This window comes from Spermophilus citellus (assembly GCF_964194105.1).
Source record: "Spermophilus citellus genome assembly, chromosome: 7".
Lineage (NCBI taxonomy): Eukaryota > Metazoa > Chordata > Mammalia > Rodentia > Sciuridae > Spermophilus > Spermophilus citellus.
Window position 1 is genome coordinate 106,761,242 of NC_138188.1, and position 15,926 is coordinate 106,777,167.

At 39.2% G+C, this 15,926-nt stretch overlaps 1 protein-coding gene across 7 annotated transcripts in view; it reads right to left on the reverse strand.

The window, feature by feature from the left end:
• Window positions 1-15,926, reverse strand: part of PARP9 (poly(ADP-ribose) polymerase family member 9) — a 41,098-nt gene that overhangs the window by 23,485 nt on the left and 1,687 nt on the right. For 5 of the 7 annotated variants that reach the window (XM_081302811.1, XM_081302808.1, XM_081302807.1 and 2 more), the window contains exons 2-6: window positions 13,381-13,475; window positions 12,405-12,546; window positions 9,755-10,611; window positions 6,522-6,743; window positions 5,195-5,413 (exon numbers count right to left, since the gene is read on the reverse strand). In XM_081302811.1, coding sequence (XP_081158937.1) covers window positions 5,195-5,413; window positions 6,522-6,743; window positions 9,755-10,611; window positions 12,405-12,546; window positions 13,381-13,395 — 1,455 coding nt within the window. In that variant the 5' untranslated portion in view covers window positions 13,396-13,475. The remainder of the gene's footprint in view (window positions 1-5,194; window positions 5,414-6,521; window positions 6,744-9,754; window positions 10,612-12,404; window positions 12,547-13,380; window positions 13,476-15,926) is intronic. The other 2 variants (XM_081302809.1, XM_081302813.1) reach the window with 2 other exon arrangements.

Consider the following 15,926-nt stretch of genomic DNA (forward strand, 5'->3'; position numbering starts at 1 on the left):
GCCCAGACAGTTTCTTCATAAATTATCATTTCAGCTATTATTTTCAGAGCAAAAAGTCCTTGATATTACCATATTTAGTTACCTGGAGAGGTTATAACACCCTCCTCATCCAAGAACTCAGAAATAAAACAAATAAGGTACATTACCTGTTGATAAATAAACAAATAAGAACTGCCAGTCAGGTGTGGTGGCACACCCCTATAATCCCAGTGGCTTAGGAGGCTGAGGCAGGAGAGTCTTGAGTTCAAAGCCAGCCTCAATAATTTAAAGAGGCCCTAAGCAACTCAGCAAGATCCTGTCTCTAAATAATATATTAAAAAGCTCTGGGGATGTGACTTGGTAGTTAATTGCCCCTGGGTTCAATCCCCAATACCAAAAATAAATAAATAAAACACCTCTCTCTAGAAGGTCATTTTAAAAGTCAGAATGTATTTATAGAGTTAGAAATAATCAGGCAGCCAATGAAATGATTCTATATTTAGAAGACCTAAAAAACTCCATCAGAAAGCTTCTAGAACTCATAAACGAATTCAGCAAAGTAGCAGGATATAAAACCAACACCCATAAATCAGTTGCATTCCTATAAGCCAATGATGAACCAACTGAAAGAGAAATCAGGAAAACTATCCCATTCACAATAGCCTCAAAAAAATAAAATATTTGGGAATTAATCTAATAAAAGAGGTACAAGATCTCTACAATGAAAACTATAGAACACTAAAGAAAGAAATTGAAGAAGACTTTAGAAGATGGAAAGACCTCCCATGTTATTGGATAGGCAGAATTGATATTGTCAAAGGGGCCATACTCTTAAAGCTCTATACATATTTAATACAACTCCTATTAAAATTCCAATAATGCTCTTTATAGAAATAGAAAAAGCAGTCATTAAATAAATTCATTTGGAAAATAGGAGGCCCAGAATAGCCAAAGCAATCCTCAGTAAGAAAAGTGACACAGGAGGCATCACAATATCAGACCTTAAATTATCCTACAGAGCTATGGTAACAAAACAGCATGGTATTGGCGCCAAAACAGACATGAAGACCAATGGAACAGAATATAAGACACAGAGTCATACCAACATAAATACAGTTATCTCATACTAGACAAAAATGATATAAACATACATTGGAGAAAAGAGAGCCACTTCAACAAATGGTACTGAGAAAACTGGAAATACATGTAATAGAATGAAATTGAACCTCTATCTCTCACCCTGTTCAAAAGTCAACTCAAAGTGGATCAAGACCTTGGCATTAGACTAGAGGCCCTGCATCTACTAGAAGAAAAAGTAGGTCCAACTCTCCACCATGTTGGCTTAGGAACTGACTTCCTCAATAAGATTCCCAAAGCACAAGAAGAAAAATCAAGAATCAATAAACGGGATGGTATCAAACCAAAGTTTCTGCACCACAAAGGAAACAATCAAGAATGTGAACAGAGAGCCTATAGAATTGGAAAAAATCTTTACCACCAGCACCTCAGAGCATTAATCTCAAGAATATACAAAGAACTCAAAAAACTTAACACCAAAACAAACAAACAACCCAGTCAATAAATGGGTTAAGGAACTGACTAAGCACTTCATAAAAGAAGAAATATGAATGGTCAAAAAATACATTAAAAAAAATGTTCAACATCTCTAGCAATTAGAAAAATGTGAATCAAAACTATACTGAGATTCCACCTCATCCCAATCAGAATGGCACTTATCAAGAATACAACTAACAATAAATATTGATGAGGATATGGGAAAAAAGGTTCATTTATATGATGGGACAGAAAATTTGTGCAACCACTCTGGAAAGCAGTATTGAGATTCCTTTGAAAACTTGGATGGAACAACCATTTGACTCAGTTATTCCACTCCGTGGTTTATACCCAAAGGACTTGAAATCAGCATACTACAGTGACGCAGCCACTTCAATGTTTACAGCAGCTCAATTCACAATAGCCAAGATATGGAATCAATATAGATTCCCTACAACAGGAGAATGGATAAAGAATGTAGTATAGGGCTGGAGATGTGGCTCAAGCGGTAGCGCGCTCACCTGGCATGCATGGGGCGCTGGGTTCGATCCTTAGCACCACATAAAAATAAAGATGTTGGGGGCTGGGGATGTGGCTCAAGCGGTAGCACGCTCGCCTGGCATGCGTGCGGCCCGGGTTCGATCCTCAGCACCACATACCAACAAAGACGTTGTGTCCGCCGAGAACTAAAAAATAAATATTAAAAATTCTCTCTCTCTCTCTCACTCTCTCTCCTCTCTCTCCTCTCTCACTCTCTCTTTAAAAAAAAAATAAAGATGTTGTGTCCACCGAAAACTAAAAAATAAATATTAAAAAATTCTCTCTCTCGCTCTCTCTAAAAAACAAACAAACAAAAAAAAACCATTGACCTCTGAGGGAAATTCCAGATTCAAGCTATAGCAGATATGTGTTATGTATATACACAGGTGAATGTGGTATATATATGCACAAAGGAGTATATATTACTCATTCTCATAAAGAGAAGAATAAAATTATGGCATTTGCCAGTAAATGGATGAAACTGGAGAATATCATGCTAAGTGAAATAAGACAGTCTCAAAAAACCAAACTCTCTAATATGTGGTACCAACACACAATAAGGAGGTGGAGAGGAATGAATAGAAGTTCATTGGACTAAACAAAGAGGAATGAGGGGAAGGGAGAGGGGATAGAAATATGAAAAACAGTAGAATGAATCAGACATATCTTTCCTATCCTTGTATGTGAATATATGACCAATGTAACTCCACATCATGTACAACCACAATAATGGGATCCTAGTTGGAACAAGTTATACTTATTCTATGTGTGTATAATATGTCAAAATATATCCCACTGTCAAGTATATCTAGAAAGAATAAATTTTAAAAAAAGAAAAATTAGGCAAGACTTTTGAATTGAATGTGAAGGAAAAACTGTAACTTCATCATTAGTGATGACATTGAAGAAATAATGTATGAATGACAAGCAGATGGTCTGCAAGGATCTTGGAAAAGTGGAGTCAAATGGCAAGAATTTGGCAGCATTTTTCCAGTTCTATCCACTAGTGACCAACACCTTATCTGGGAGATGTCAGTAATGTGTTCAAGAAAGGGTTCCTTATTCTGAGACACAATGCCTGGCACAAGGTAAATATTCAATAAATATTTGTTAAATAACCATCCATTGCCTTTTATAGATACTCAGCTCCACCCAAGACTCTTACCATCATGAAACACTGATGAACACAAGTACTCTAGTCACCTGAGAACTACTTCTTCACTTCAGTTCTGAATTGAAAAATATGAGTATGTGAAAATGGGTATCACTTTATTGTGAGTTAGGTGTAGATTAAGTCAGGCCTAAGTGTCTGACAAATCCATTTTCTGGAATACAGGGACCCTATCAAGTAACATCCTCATGAGGACCTTTGTAAGTTGCCATTGATCTTTCTATACACACATCTCTCACTGTAAAACTTATTTAGGAAGAAAAGAGGAGCTTATCAGAAAGCCACAGGTGGAAATAAATGCATGCACACACCTCATAATTCTATGTGGATATTATGTAGGTGGTAATGTTGAAAAAGCCTGGAGAAATGGTGAATCGTCACTATATAATGTAAACTATTGGATAAGAGAATCCTCTCCACTGAGTTATAAAACTGAAAGACATATTATATATTTCTCAAATATTTGGTTTGTGGTTCAGAACACAGGCTTTGGGGGCAAACAAACAGACCCAAGTTGGAATCTTGGTTTAGCCCCTTTACTAGCTGTGAGTATATTAACTCCAGAGTTGTTTTCCCATCTGTGAAATGGAAATGCTAATAGTGGCTTCATCACACTATCATGGGGTGAATGTAATGAGACAGCTTCTGCTTAGCACTGTGTCTGGCAGACCAATGTATGATGGCAATTGTTATGCTTAGCCTCAAGGGGAGCCCTCAGTCTGTGTTTGATCTTTTCACTTTCCTTGAACTGCCAAGTACAATTCTATTTGTATGTTGAAGAGAACGAATCTTCTTTTCTAAATGCGCTTAATTCCCCTTGCAAGGGTATAGTGCTTCATGCAGAACCGCGGAAAGTTCTCAGGGTACCTGTGTAGGCCCAGTAATAGTCTTCTGCATGAAGGAAACTGTCAGTCTTTATTCAAAGCACAGGACGATTCATTTTGTCAAAAAGGTGAGCTACTTCACTGGGTCATTTGCCACAATTCTGCCAGGGAGCTGTGGAGGAGGCACAGTAGTGAACGGGAGTGGCTTACACTGGCTCATAAGCATCCACTGGGAACATCAATTCCAACCTGACCTGCAGTGGTATCACACTGATGGCTTAAGCCATGGAAATTAGCAAATGCTACAAATCTCCTTTTATGATTGGGCAGCAGAAGGAATAAGAACCTTTACAATTGTTCCAAGAAAGAGCAAGCTGGAACAAGTATGCCACTACACAAGGGGAACAGGCCAGGAAATGAAGAGAGAAACAGAAAACTAAGGTCCACAACCACTCTCTGCCAGGCACTGAGCAAGCTCCTTCTATCTAAAACTCAGACACACTCCTGGGAAGCCTCACTTGAATGTTGGTTACAGGCAGAATCCAAAATCCATATCTAGAAAATCTATTTTAAGCAGCTGTTTCTTATTCCTTTTTATTCTTCCTTCACATTATTAAAAATTTTTCAGTACTAGGGATTGAACCCAGGATCACTCTACCAGGGCTGGTACATTCCCAGCCCTTTTTATTTTTTGAGACAGGGTCTCACTAAGTTATGCTGGATGGCCTGGAATTTGTGATCCACCTGCCTCAGGCTCTCAGTTCCTAGCATTATAGATGTGCCTCACTATGCCTGACAAACTGTAGGACATTTCTTTTTTTCTTCTTTTTTTTAAGAGAGAGAGAGAGAGAGAGAGAGAGAGAGAGAGAGAGAGAGAGAGAGAATTTTAATATTTAATATTTTTTGTTTAGTTTTCGGTGGACACAACATCTTTGTTTGTATGTGGTGCTGAGGATCGAACCTGGGCCGCACGCATGCCAGGCGTGCGCCACATCCCCAGCCCTTTAACAGCCTTTTTTAAAAATTATTTTTTAGAAGTAGTTGGATACAATATCTTTATTTAATTTATTTATTTTTATGTGGTGCTGAGGATTGAACATTGAACATTTCTAAGATATTAACTCACCTTATATGTCTCCAGATCTTCTGGAAAGATCACAAACCTTACAGTTAGTTGTTTTTTCAAATGCTCTTTAGCAAATACTAAAACTTCATTAAACATAAGTTCTGCTACTGTACCCTTCCCAATACCAATGTTTCCAGACCCAAGGGCAGGAAAGGAAATGGAAGTTATATTTGGCTTGAGGCATTCTTCCAGACATTGCTTCATTGCATTTTTCAATATCTGTAAGAGAAACATAAATCTAAAATCACTCTGAGTCAAAAGTAAGACTTTACTTATTCCTTGGTTCTGTTCATATTTTACAATGCCAACCTCTACCAAGGATCATGTCCATGTCTCCTCTGAGGGCAGGATAGGCCCCATCCATAGAGATTCCACTACAGCTATAAGGTTAGCTAATGAGAAATGAAAGGACTAAGAAACTGAATAATTGGGCCACTGTGGGCTATTCAAGACATTTGGGCACTGATTTCTGCTGGTTTATGTAGCCTTGCCCATCTTCCCAGGTCAGAGACTCAATTATCAGTTTGCTCTGCTCACCTGCCACTTCCAAGTCTGCATAAAGAGCTCTTAGAAGTTTAATAAAGGAGATAGAGATTAAAAGAAAAAAAAGCAACATTTATTCAATATCACTGGGATCTATTATATGATTTCTCCTGGAGAAGTACTAATACTTTTGGCAGACTTAAACGTCTATCAACTTTTCAACATTATATTGAATTACTGTGACAGAGGTTTGTTTGTGGAAAGGAGGACCTGAAAGACTAAGGACCAATTTGGGACGAGAGAGCTGTCTAGCCATAAGAGGACAAGAAATGTTGCAGAAAAAAAGATAAACAAAGGTAGAAGGGATTAAACTTCTCTCTTTCCATATCTGAGTGGCTTTCCCTATTTTTTAAAGCTTGTCTGTTTTGGGTCTTAGGAGACAAAGTAGCTAGAGAGCCAATGTCCACCACCAGCACAGGTAGGAAGAGACTACAGGTAATAGATTTGACTGGAGTGGTGCTAGAAGGGAAATCCCAGCTCCTCCTGGAATTTAATCCATAGAGGAAAAATATGGAGAAGTGAACACCGTGCCTACTTAGGAAAAGTCTACAGGGTCACTGAGTACGGTGAGGTGAATGGGTGAATAGGATAAGGAAGCTCTGTGTTTCAGTGTCCATTTGCAATATGCTTACTTAAAATTTAGCCAAGGGTTAGGTAACATTTCAGGCTTCAAATGTGAGCCATAAACACTTGACAAGATTTCATGAATGTAATGAAACAATGGAAATGTAACAGGCTGGTTAGACCATGGAGCTGCATAAAGGTAAATCTATTCTGAACTTACCAAAGATGCAGGTTGTGCTGAATTCCACAGAACATGGAATACGTATTTACAGGGCAGTTTAAATCCTTCTGTGACCAGTACCAACTGGGAATCTGAAAACTGTTTAGATACTTTTTTATTGAATTCCCATTCCATTTCATTTCCTGCCCGTTGTAGAATTGATGTTGACACAGGTCCCACTCTGAGAAGTGGTGGGGTTACAGAATTAACAATTACATCTGTCTGAAAAGGGAAGAAGGCATAGGATTCATTGTTAAATCCCTAATTTAAATCTTCATTTCCCAGAAAAGCTTTTAAAAATGCTTTTTTAAAAAATATTTTTTTAATTGTCAATGGACCTTTATTTACTTATATGCAGGGTGGAGAATTGAACCCAGTGCTTCACACATGCTAGGCAAACGCTTTGCTACTGAGTTACAACCCCCGGCCCTTCAAAATGTTTTTTGAGGATCCCAAATCTACAAAAATTCATTTAATAATGGTTAGAAACTCTTTTTTTTTTTTTTTTTTTTAAAGAGAGAGGAGAGGGAGGGAGGGAGAGAGAGAGAGAGAGAGAGAGAGAGAGAGAGAGAGAGAGAGAGAGAATTTTTTAAAATATTTCTTTCTTTTAGTTATTGGCGGACACAACATCTTTGTTTGTATGTGGTGCTGAGGATCGAACCCGGGCCGCACGCATGCCAGGCGAGCGCGCTACTGCTTGAGCCACATCCCCAGCCCTAGAAACTCTTATTTCCAAGGAGCAATCATTTAATTGCCATGAAACTCTCTGTCCTATTCAAAAATTAAGTACAGAAATAGATGAAATGATTCTTATTGTAAATATCTATTAGCTTCTTGCTGCATTACACCTTTTATGTTTCTAGATTCTGAGCATTCCTTGTGCTTTTTTTTTAATATCTATTTTTTAGGTGTAGATGGGCACAATACAATGCCTTTATTTTTATGTGGTGCTGAGGATCGAACCCGGGTCCCGCATATGCTAAGCGAGCCCTCTACCGCTGAGCCACAATCCCAGCCCCCCTTGTGTTTTTTTTTTTTAAGTTGTATCAATAAATGGTTTCCTTCTCTGCTGTACCACTATCACTTTTTGCTATTTCTGTGTAGGTTTTTTGTTGTTGTTGTTTGTTTTAAACAGAGAAGAAATTAATTTTCTTAGGAAAATTCTACCTAATGTTTTTGTTTTAAGATAAGTAATACATGGTTAAAGAAAGTGCAAATGAAGCAAAAAGATCTGCAATGAAAAGCAGGATTCCTTCTGGGTGAGATCTCCAGAACCACACACTCCCTCATCCTATACCCAATCATTTTTACCAGTCTTTGATCTATCTTTTTGGAAAAAGACTATACATATATGTGGTATTTAAATAATTTCAACTCTTAGCTTTCAGATCTGTGCTAAAGGGTTGTGTCCTCTCCTCTACCAAAGCCTCTAATCATCTGACATCTTTGGTTCTCTTTGAGGGTAACTTAGATACTTCTCATAAATGTTAACAAGTGTTTTACTTTTGAGAGTGCAATCAAAATTTGCCATTTGGGGGCATTGGCATCCTTTTAAATTTCTTAAGGTTTCTAATGCCACTGGCAATAAACAAATGCACTAAAATTTCAGTTAATGGGATAAGTTATTCAACTAGGATGCTTTCCTTTTAATTTTGAATTGGTGTTTTAATACCTTCTCAAATCATATAGTCCCCTTGGTCTTTATTCTAATTTTCTTGTAGATAATAGGTGGTATTTGTGGGCTGGGGATGTGGCTCAAGTGGTAGTGCGCTCGTCTGGCATGTGTGCGGACCGGGTTCGAACCTCAGTACCACATACAAACAAAGATGTTGTGTCTGCCGAGAACTAAAAAATAAAAATATTAAAATTCTCTCTCACTCTCTCTTAAAAAAAAAAAAAGATAATAGGTGGTATTTGTTTCACTAGTGGTTAAGTCGATTTGATTGTGACCCTAAGAGACATCACTGAAATTAAAGAACACAGCCTTGGCTGGGTGTGGTAGCACATGCCTATAATCCCAATGGCTTGGGAGACTGAGGCAGCAGGATCACGAGTTCAACACCAGCCTCATCAACTTAGCGAGGCCCTAGGAACTCAGTGAGACTCTGTCTCTGAATAAAATACAAAAAAAGGGTTGGGTTGGGGATGTCGCTCAGTGGTTAAGCACCCCTGCATTCAATCCCCAGTCCAAAAAAAAAAAAAATGCAGCCTTGTATTTCTTCTCTTCTTCTGTTGAAGTTCTTGCTCCTACTGCCCTTCCACTTATCCATCCTTAATTTACTGAACACCTAGATCCATGCACAGATCAGGCTCTGGGACTGCAAGAGAGGAGAAAGTCATGATGCTCTTCCTTAGGTGCTCTCTGCCTAGAAGTGGAGCTGCATTAGCCCAGAACCACTTAGATTTGCTCTTTCTCTGACTTCCTCAACTCCCTCAGAGGGCCCTGGCCTTTGTGCCCAATAAACTCCAGCTAAATGCTAAGTTACACCTTGTATTTTCCACAGTGTCTGTCACAGAGCTATCCATATGGAATATGACTTTGAACTCCACCTGTGTCTACTCACTCTGGCCAACTTCATTATTTCCTCTATCAATTAATTCCTCAGTGTGTCTTTGATCAAGTTTCAAGAAGGTCTCCGATCAAAGCTTTCCCTCTGCCAATTCATACCCATCACAACTTGAGGTCAGATTCAAAACTCACATCTCCAGAAACAATCTTTCTCGGTCCACTGTTATTTTGCATCACTACTGACAGGTTGCCTCAGAAATGTTTAGATGGTTTGTCTCAACAATGAGATTTTTCCAAATAAGTCACTTTTTAGATAAAAAGAGCATAATAAATTTTAAGTTCCTTAGGATCATAAGTTGTTCTAATTCTCCATAGTGCCTAACAATAACAGCAACAGCAATAATAATTATAATTACTACTCTAACCATGTGCCAAGCATTGTGTGAGTACTGATTCTAGCTCTATGATATAAGTACTACAGTTATCTTCATTTTATAGATAAGGAAGCTAAAAGATAAACTAATTTGTTTCAAGTCACCCCGATAGTAAATGGCAAGACAGGTATTTAAATCCAGGTGGCTTGGCTCTGAAGACCACACTCTTAACCCTAAGAAGATGCTTTCTAAACAGCAATGCATGGTACATATTTAAAACCTCTTAATAGGTATCAAACAATTCAAGGATCCCCTACTGGAAGTGCAAGAAAATAGAATCAAAAACTTACCGTTTGTAGTTCAATGTAGCCCAGGACAATCTGGAGAGTCAGGCCCTGAGGAGTTTGAATAGTCATATTAAAAGGAGGGGTGGTTTCTTGACGCTCCCAAGAGTCCAGCTCATTGCTTCCCAGGACATTTTCTGAAGCAGATTTAAAGGCAGCAACAGTAGGGTCCTCATTGCTCACCAGATGAATTTCTTTCAAATTACCAACCACTTGCTTGCTTTGGAAATAAAACTTGATAGTGTTTAAAATGGTCATTGTACACAAATCCAGAGGAAACTTGAAAATTCCAGAGCTCAGGGCTGGAATTGCTACTGTCTTAATGCGCTTTTCTTTACAAACAAACTCCAGAACATTTGCAATAGCTCTTTTCAGTGTATCAATGCATCTCCCTTTCTCCATTGCTTTCCATCGAGGCCCAACAGCATGGATAATGTTTTTGCAAGGAAGTTTTCCTGCTCCAGTGATAACTATCTCACCAGGTGGTACTCTGCCATAACTGGAAATGAATCTTTTGCTCTCCTCTTGGATTTCAGGGCCACCAGCTTTCACCAGAGCCAAGGCCAGGCCTCCCCCATGTAGAAGATCTTCATTGGCTGCATTCACCACAACATCAACAGCACGTCTGCTGAGGTCACCCTTCCAGACAGATAACTCAAGCCCTGGGGCGAGGGTCTTTCTGAAGACTTGCTGGCCCAAAGAATTGCTATTACCTTCCAGAGCTGGAGACATCAGGGTAGAGATACACCCAAACCTATTTTGGAGGACTTCAAACAGTCTACTCTCATTATTTTTTAAAATTTCAAAGTCATTGAGATTAACAGGAATTTGCCAACTATAGTGTCTTCCAAGAGAGTCAGTCTCTGGAAAAGGAGAAAAGATAAACAATAAAGAAATGATCAAAGTACCCTTCGAAAAGTATGTAATTCCATTTCACACCAGGAGGCGGAGTTTCTTATTTACAAAAGAGATGAACTTCCTCTAGCTCCCTTACTGATTCTCCTTCTCACTCAGACATTTAATTACAATATCCAAGAGTTTTCAATGGTAGGACACACTCATAAGGTGCTTAGTCTTGTGCCTGCATATACTAAATACCCCATAATTAGTAACTACTGTGTATAGTGATGAGAAGATAGTGTGTATAGGAGAGCTCATGAATATTTTAAATGCATGTAAGAATATTAGAAAGGATATGAGTCAGAAGTACAGGGAGTTACATTTCTAATTTTTTTTGCTTTCGTCAGTGTCTTAGTTTGAGTCCTTTTGGAAGCAGACTCTGAGATGAGAATTTGAATGTAAATAATTTATTTGAAAGGTGAGTCTAGCAAACACCAGGAGTTATGCTTAAGGAAGGGAGGGTAGAAACTAAGATGAAGGAGAAAAGCGAATAGAGTGTCTTATTTAGTAAATGAAGTTTAACTCCCCTGGTGGGCAATATAGATTATATGCCTCAGAGTTGTACCCCTAGAGGGGAAATTATAGGAGCTGACATATTTCTCCAGCTTCTAAGGGTCATTGGCCAAAGCTGTCCCTTGGCTAGGAGGTGCAGGGGGAGCACTGACAATGTCTGCTACAGCAAGTATTTCTTCATAGTACTTTAGTTGCATGGCACAGTTAAAATTAATGTGAAAACTGATTGACTAAAAATTATTTATTATGGCTGAAAAGAAGATGTGTGGGGGTTGGGATATAGTTCTATTGGTTCAGTGCCTGCCTTGCATACCCAAGGTCCTGGGTTTAATCCCCAGTTCTATCAAAATAAATAAATAAATAAATAAAGATGTTCTGTTCAGATCCTCCTTCAGTTTGATTATAAAGTGGGAAATCTGGTAAGCTTACAACCTGTAGCTATTAAATACCCCCCTCATGGGTTCATCTAAGCTCTCTAGCCAAGGTCATGCTATTCTCAGAGTGTTCTCCATCAAAACCTGAACAAGGCCATTGATGCTCAGCAAGAGACAACTCTACTCTCTAATAGGGGATCTCAGGCTGCCAGAGACTGTCAGGTTTTCATTATAACTCGATGGCTCCACTCCACCCAACCTAGCGTCTTCTGTTTCTTCCATAATGAACCTTTTGTACTAACTCCATCTCCAACTCTAGATCCTGGAGAACCTAACCTGTGATAGTGTATTTCATGGAGCCCAAAACATTGTTATTGCATGCCTCTGAGAAAGGGAAAATAATGCCAATTAAAGTGTAGTAGCTTTGTTTCAGAGATGTTAAATGTGAAAAAAGTGCATCCTAAATTTATAAAATGTGGTAATCATATATACATAACTTCAACAGGCATTTCTAATTGGAGCCACCTATAAAGACCTCTGGTGGCCTCAGTTACCCAAAAGAAGCAGCAAGTGAGTAGTTTGACCTAACTGGCCTGAGCTCTAATTAGAAATCTGAAATCTCAAATAGGCCACTCCTAGAATTAGGCAGGTACCATTTGGCTCTTTCAGCCAAGGGGACAATCAGTTGGTCACCCCTTCTGTCCAATGTCAGCTGCAGGGCTGTGGTCAGAAGAGTCTTACATCTGTGAACAAAAGAAAGGATCATTGGGGGCCCTAAGGGAACAAGTTGGTAGTACCACACTGCCTCTGAAACAGTCCTCCTTCTGAAGCATGAGCTAGGATCTCCACACGGGCCTACAGTCACGCACCTGAGCACTTGTGGGGGAGACAGTCTCCGTCCGTATTCCCTTTTCTCCACTGAGAAAAGATCTGAGCAAAGCCTTTCTGAAATAAGAGTGGGAGTGAGGTGATCCTACCTGATTTTTCATTGGAAGTTGCTGCTCCAACATCCTGTGAAAGATGAGAATGACTTTAAAACAAAATTTAAGCTGAACAGCTACAGGCTACTGATTCCAGATACAGTCTACCGCATACAAAGCAACAGCAACTTGGCTCAAAGCGCTGGGTTTGCAGAGAAGGACACATGTATTTGTCACTGTGGTTATTTTTCTATCTTTGTGCCCAAAACACTTAAAATACTAAATGTTCCATCAAACATTGACCCAATCCCACTTGCCTAGGGATTGAATTTAAAATGACATGAAGGGTTATGGATTCATACTTGAAAAGGCCTAAGAGTCATAGACCTCTAAAAAGATCCAAAACTCTCAGACAGGCTCCAATTCCAATGTGTCTTGGAGTTTCCCTAGATAGAGCAGAAAACATGAGGATATGAGCCTCATCAGCTGCATCTTCCACCCACCAGTAAGGACCCACTTTCAATTGCCTATTTCATGACATGGCCTTCATGTAGAATTTTGAAATTTAGCAAACGATGTTTCTTTCTCTATTCCCTTGCTTTTATTCCTCCCTTATCATCTCCTTACTCCATCCTAAAAAAAATGAACTGCTGAATGAATGAAGAGAATCCAAATGATATGCAAGTGACATTTTTTTTAAAAAATCATCCATCTTCAAGTTAACATTGTTGATAATTAGCATATTTTCAATTCCAATTTCCCAATGATTCAATAACACTTTTATTAGGCTATTAAAACCAAATGAGATGCTAGCTGTTACTGAAGAGCCCAGACTTCTTGTTATTTATTATAGGAAAAACTCTTCATGTACTGATCAAGGTTCATAATGCATAGACATTTATATATTTATACATATAGATTTTACCATGGAGAAGGCCATTATCCAGGTCTCTGGTGGGTCTTTAATCCCTCTTGGGTTTCAAAGTGTAGACTGCAGTTCCCAGATACGGCGGCCTACTTCTAGGAATAAATGGAAACAACACAGTAAGCATTGACCAGAAGCTGAGGGAATTTGTTACAAATAGTCCATAGGAGCACTGAGCATGATTTCTTTTTTTTTTTAATATTTATTTTTTAGTTCTCGGCGGGCACAACATCTTTGTTGGTATGTGGTGCTGAGGATCGAACCCGGGCCGCACGCATGCCAGGCGAGCGCGCTACCGCTTGAGCCACATCCCCAGCCCCTGAGCATGATTTCTGATCTTGAGAAGTTTTTATTCCATTGGTGAGATGCACATATTGGTTTGCTGTTGTTATTGTTTACCTTCTGTCCTCTTCAGGTCAGGTTCCAATAAAAACCATAATGGCAGTTCAGAGAAGGGAAAAAGTTACAGGGGCTTGAACAGGAAAAATTTATGGAGAAGGTGAGACTGGAGCCAGGCCTCGAAGGATGGATCAGGTTTTCACATATGTAGAAGAGGAAGATGATAACAAAATGGTGAGACTGAGCACAGCATTCAGAACAGCCAGGAACAACAGCCTTACGAGCAAGTGAAGACCCCTGAAGAGTGTTTGAAGAAAGAGGATACTTGTGCCTGCACGGGGTGTGCCTTGCAGAGTTTACGATAAATATCCTTTACCTAATTTGATAGGGGATATCTGGATAATAATATTTTAAAAAATAACCCTCTGGGGAAGATTATTTTGAAATGTTTGCCATCAAGTAGGCAGCAATTAAAGGCTGTGCATTTTTTGAATGATGATGAAAAGATACAATGGTCAACACTTTCTGCTATCTTTAGGTCCCTAGAGTGATCTCTCTGTGTTTGCAATAGAAAATTTTTGTACAGTCATCCACAGCATCAGAGCACTATTATTCTTACACCTAAAATGCAAGAACGAGAAGCATTTGTGCCTCTAGAGGGCACTGCTGTATTTACAAAAGAAGGAAGACTTCTGCACCTGCTGGGCTGCTGGGTTTTTCTTTAGATGTTGTTGTGCTTGTCTCTATCTTCAGACCTGCCCTTAAAGGCCTAGGCAGGGACTTGGCTGTGGAGCTGGAATCCATTTAACCCCAGAGAAATTAGAAGCAAAGAGAATGTTGCCTAAAACAATTTCTTCCATTTAAATAACAACAAACACCTTCTCAAATTTCCATCACTGAAGTTGAGGGAGTTTGGTAAGACTATTCCATAGGAGAACTGAACATGACTTCTGATCTTGAAGTTTTTCATTTCATTGGTGAGATGCACAGTGTTTTGCTATTGTTGTCACTATATTCCTTCTGTCCTTTCCTATGGTGTTTCTGTCCCTCATTGGCAGTCAAACTTCTGCAAAGAGTAGTTGACTGTCCTGTCATCCCACCCGCTCAGCTCACCATAGTCTGACTCCCCATCTCATCCCCAGTACTCCTCTGAAACTGTCAGTGTCCTCCATGTGGTTAACCCAAGGCGCACTATCTACTATCCTAATCTTTGCGTGACCCCTTCTATAGCATTTCATTCTTTGATTCCTGAAACTCTGCTTTATTAGCTTTTCCTATGCCCTCTTGACTCTTTGTATTTTTTTGTCCCTATGCCTTTATAGACCTTTCCCTGAATTCACTTCAGCATCCTCCCCTCACTCTTTAATCAAATCCAAAGGCACTTAACCACTGAGCCACATCCCTAGTCTTTTTCTGTATTTTATTTAGAGACAGGGTCTCACTGAGTTGTTAATGCCTCCCTGTTGCTGAGGCTGGCTTTGAACTTGCAACCTTCCTGCCTCCACTTCTGGAGCTGCTGGGGTTACAGGTATGTACCACCACACCTGGCCTCAAGATTCTGTCTAAGAGACACTTCTTTATTCTACATATTCCCCAGGGGGTAATCTCATCTACTTCAGGGCTTCAACTCACCAACTGTAAATACAACTCCCATATCTGTATTTCTAGGCTACTACTCTCCTGCAACTCTATCTGGATGTCCCATATTCCCCTCAAATACAGTTTCTACAAGAATTGACCCTTATATCCTCCTCCCCACTCCCCCACAAAAATCCATGCTTTATCTCCTAGATTCCACAGCTCAGCAAATAATATGACATTTGCCCACTCAAATCAGAAATCTAAGAATTATCCTTAAATCTCCTCTTTTGTCCTATATCCAATCTCTCTCTGGGTCTTGACCATCTAAGTTCCTCTCAAATATGTCCCTAACTTTCTTATTTCCTGATATTGCTGCACTTTAGGGTCCAAAACCTCTTGCCTGAGTTATGGCAGTATACTCTTTCCAAAGATTCAAATGCACTATCTAACTTTACATTTGATTGTCTGAATACATATTACATTTATGTATTCACATGGTGCAAAAACTGTAGAAGGTCCTCTCTTACCTCCCTCAAGAAACACCCTCCAAGGCAATCAACCTCTCTTGTATCCTTCTAGGGACATCTCTACACAAAAGGTAGCATCTAATACACACTCTTCTACAT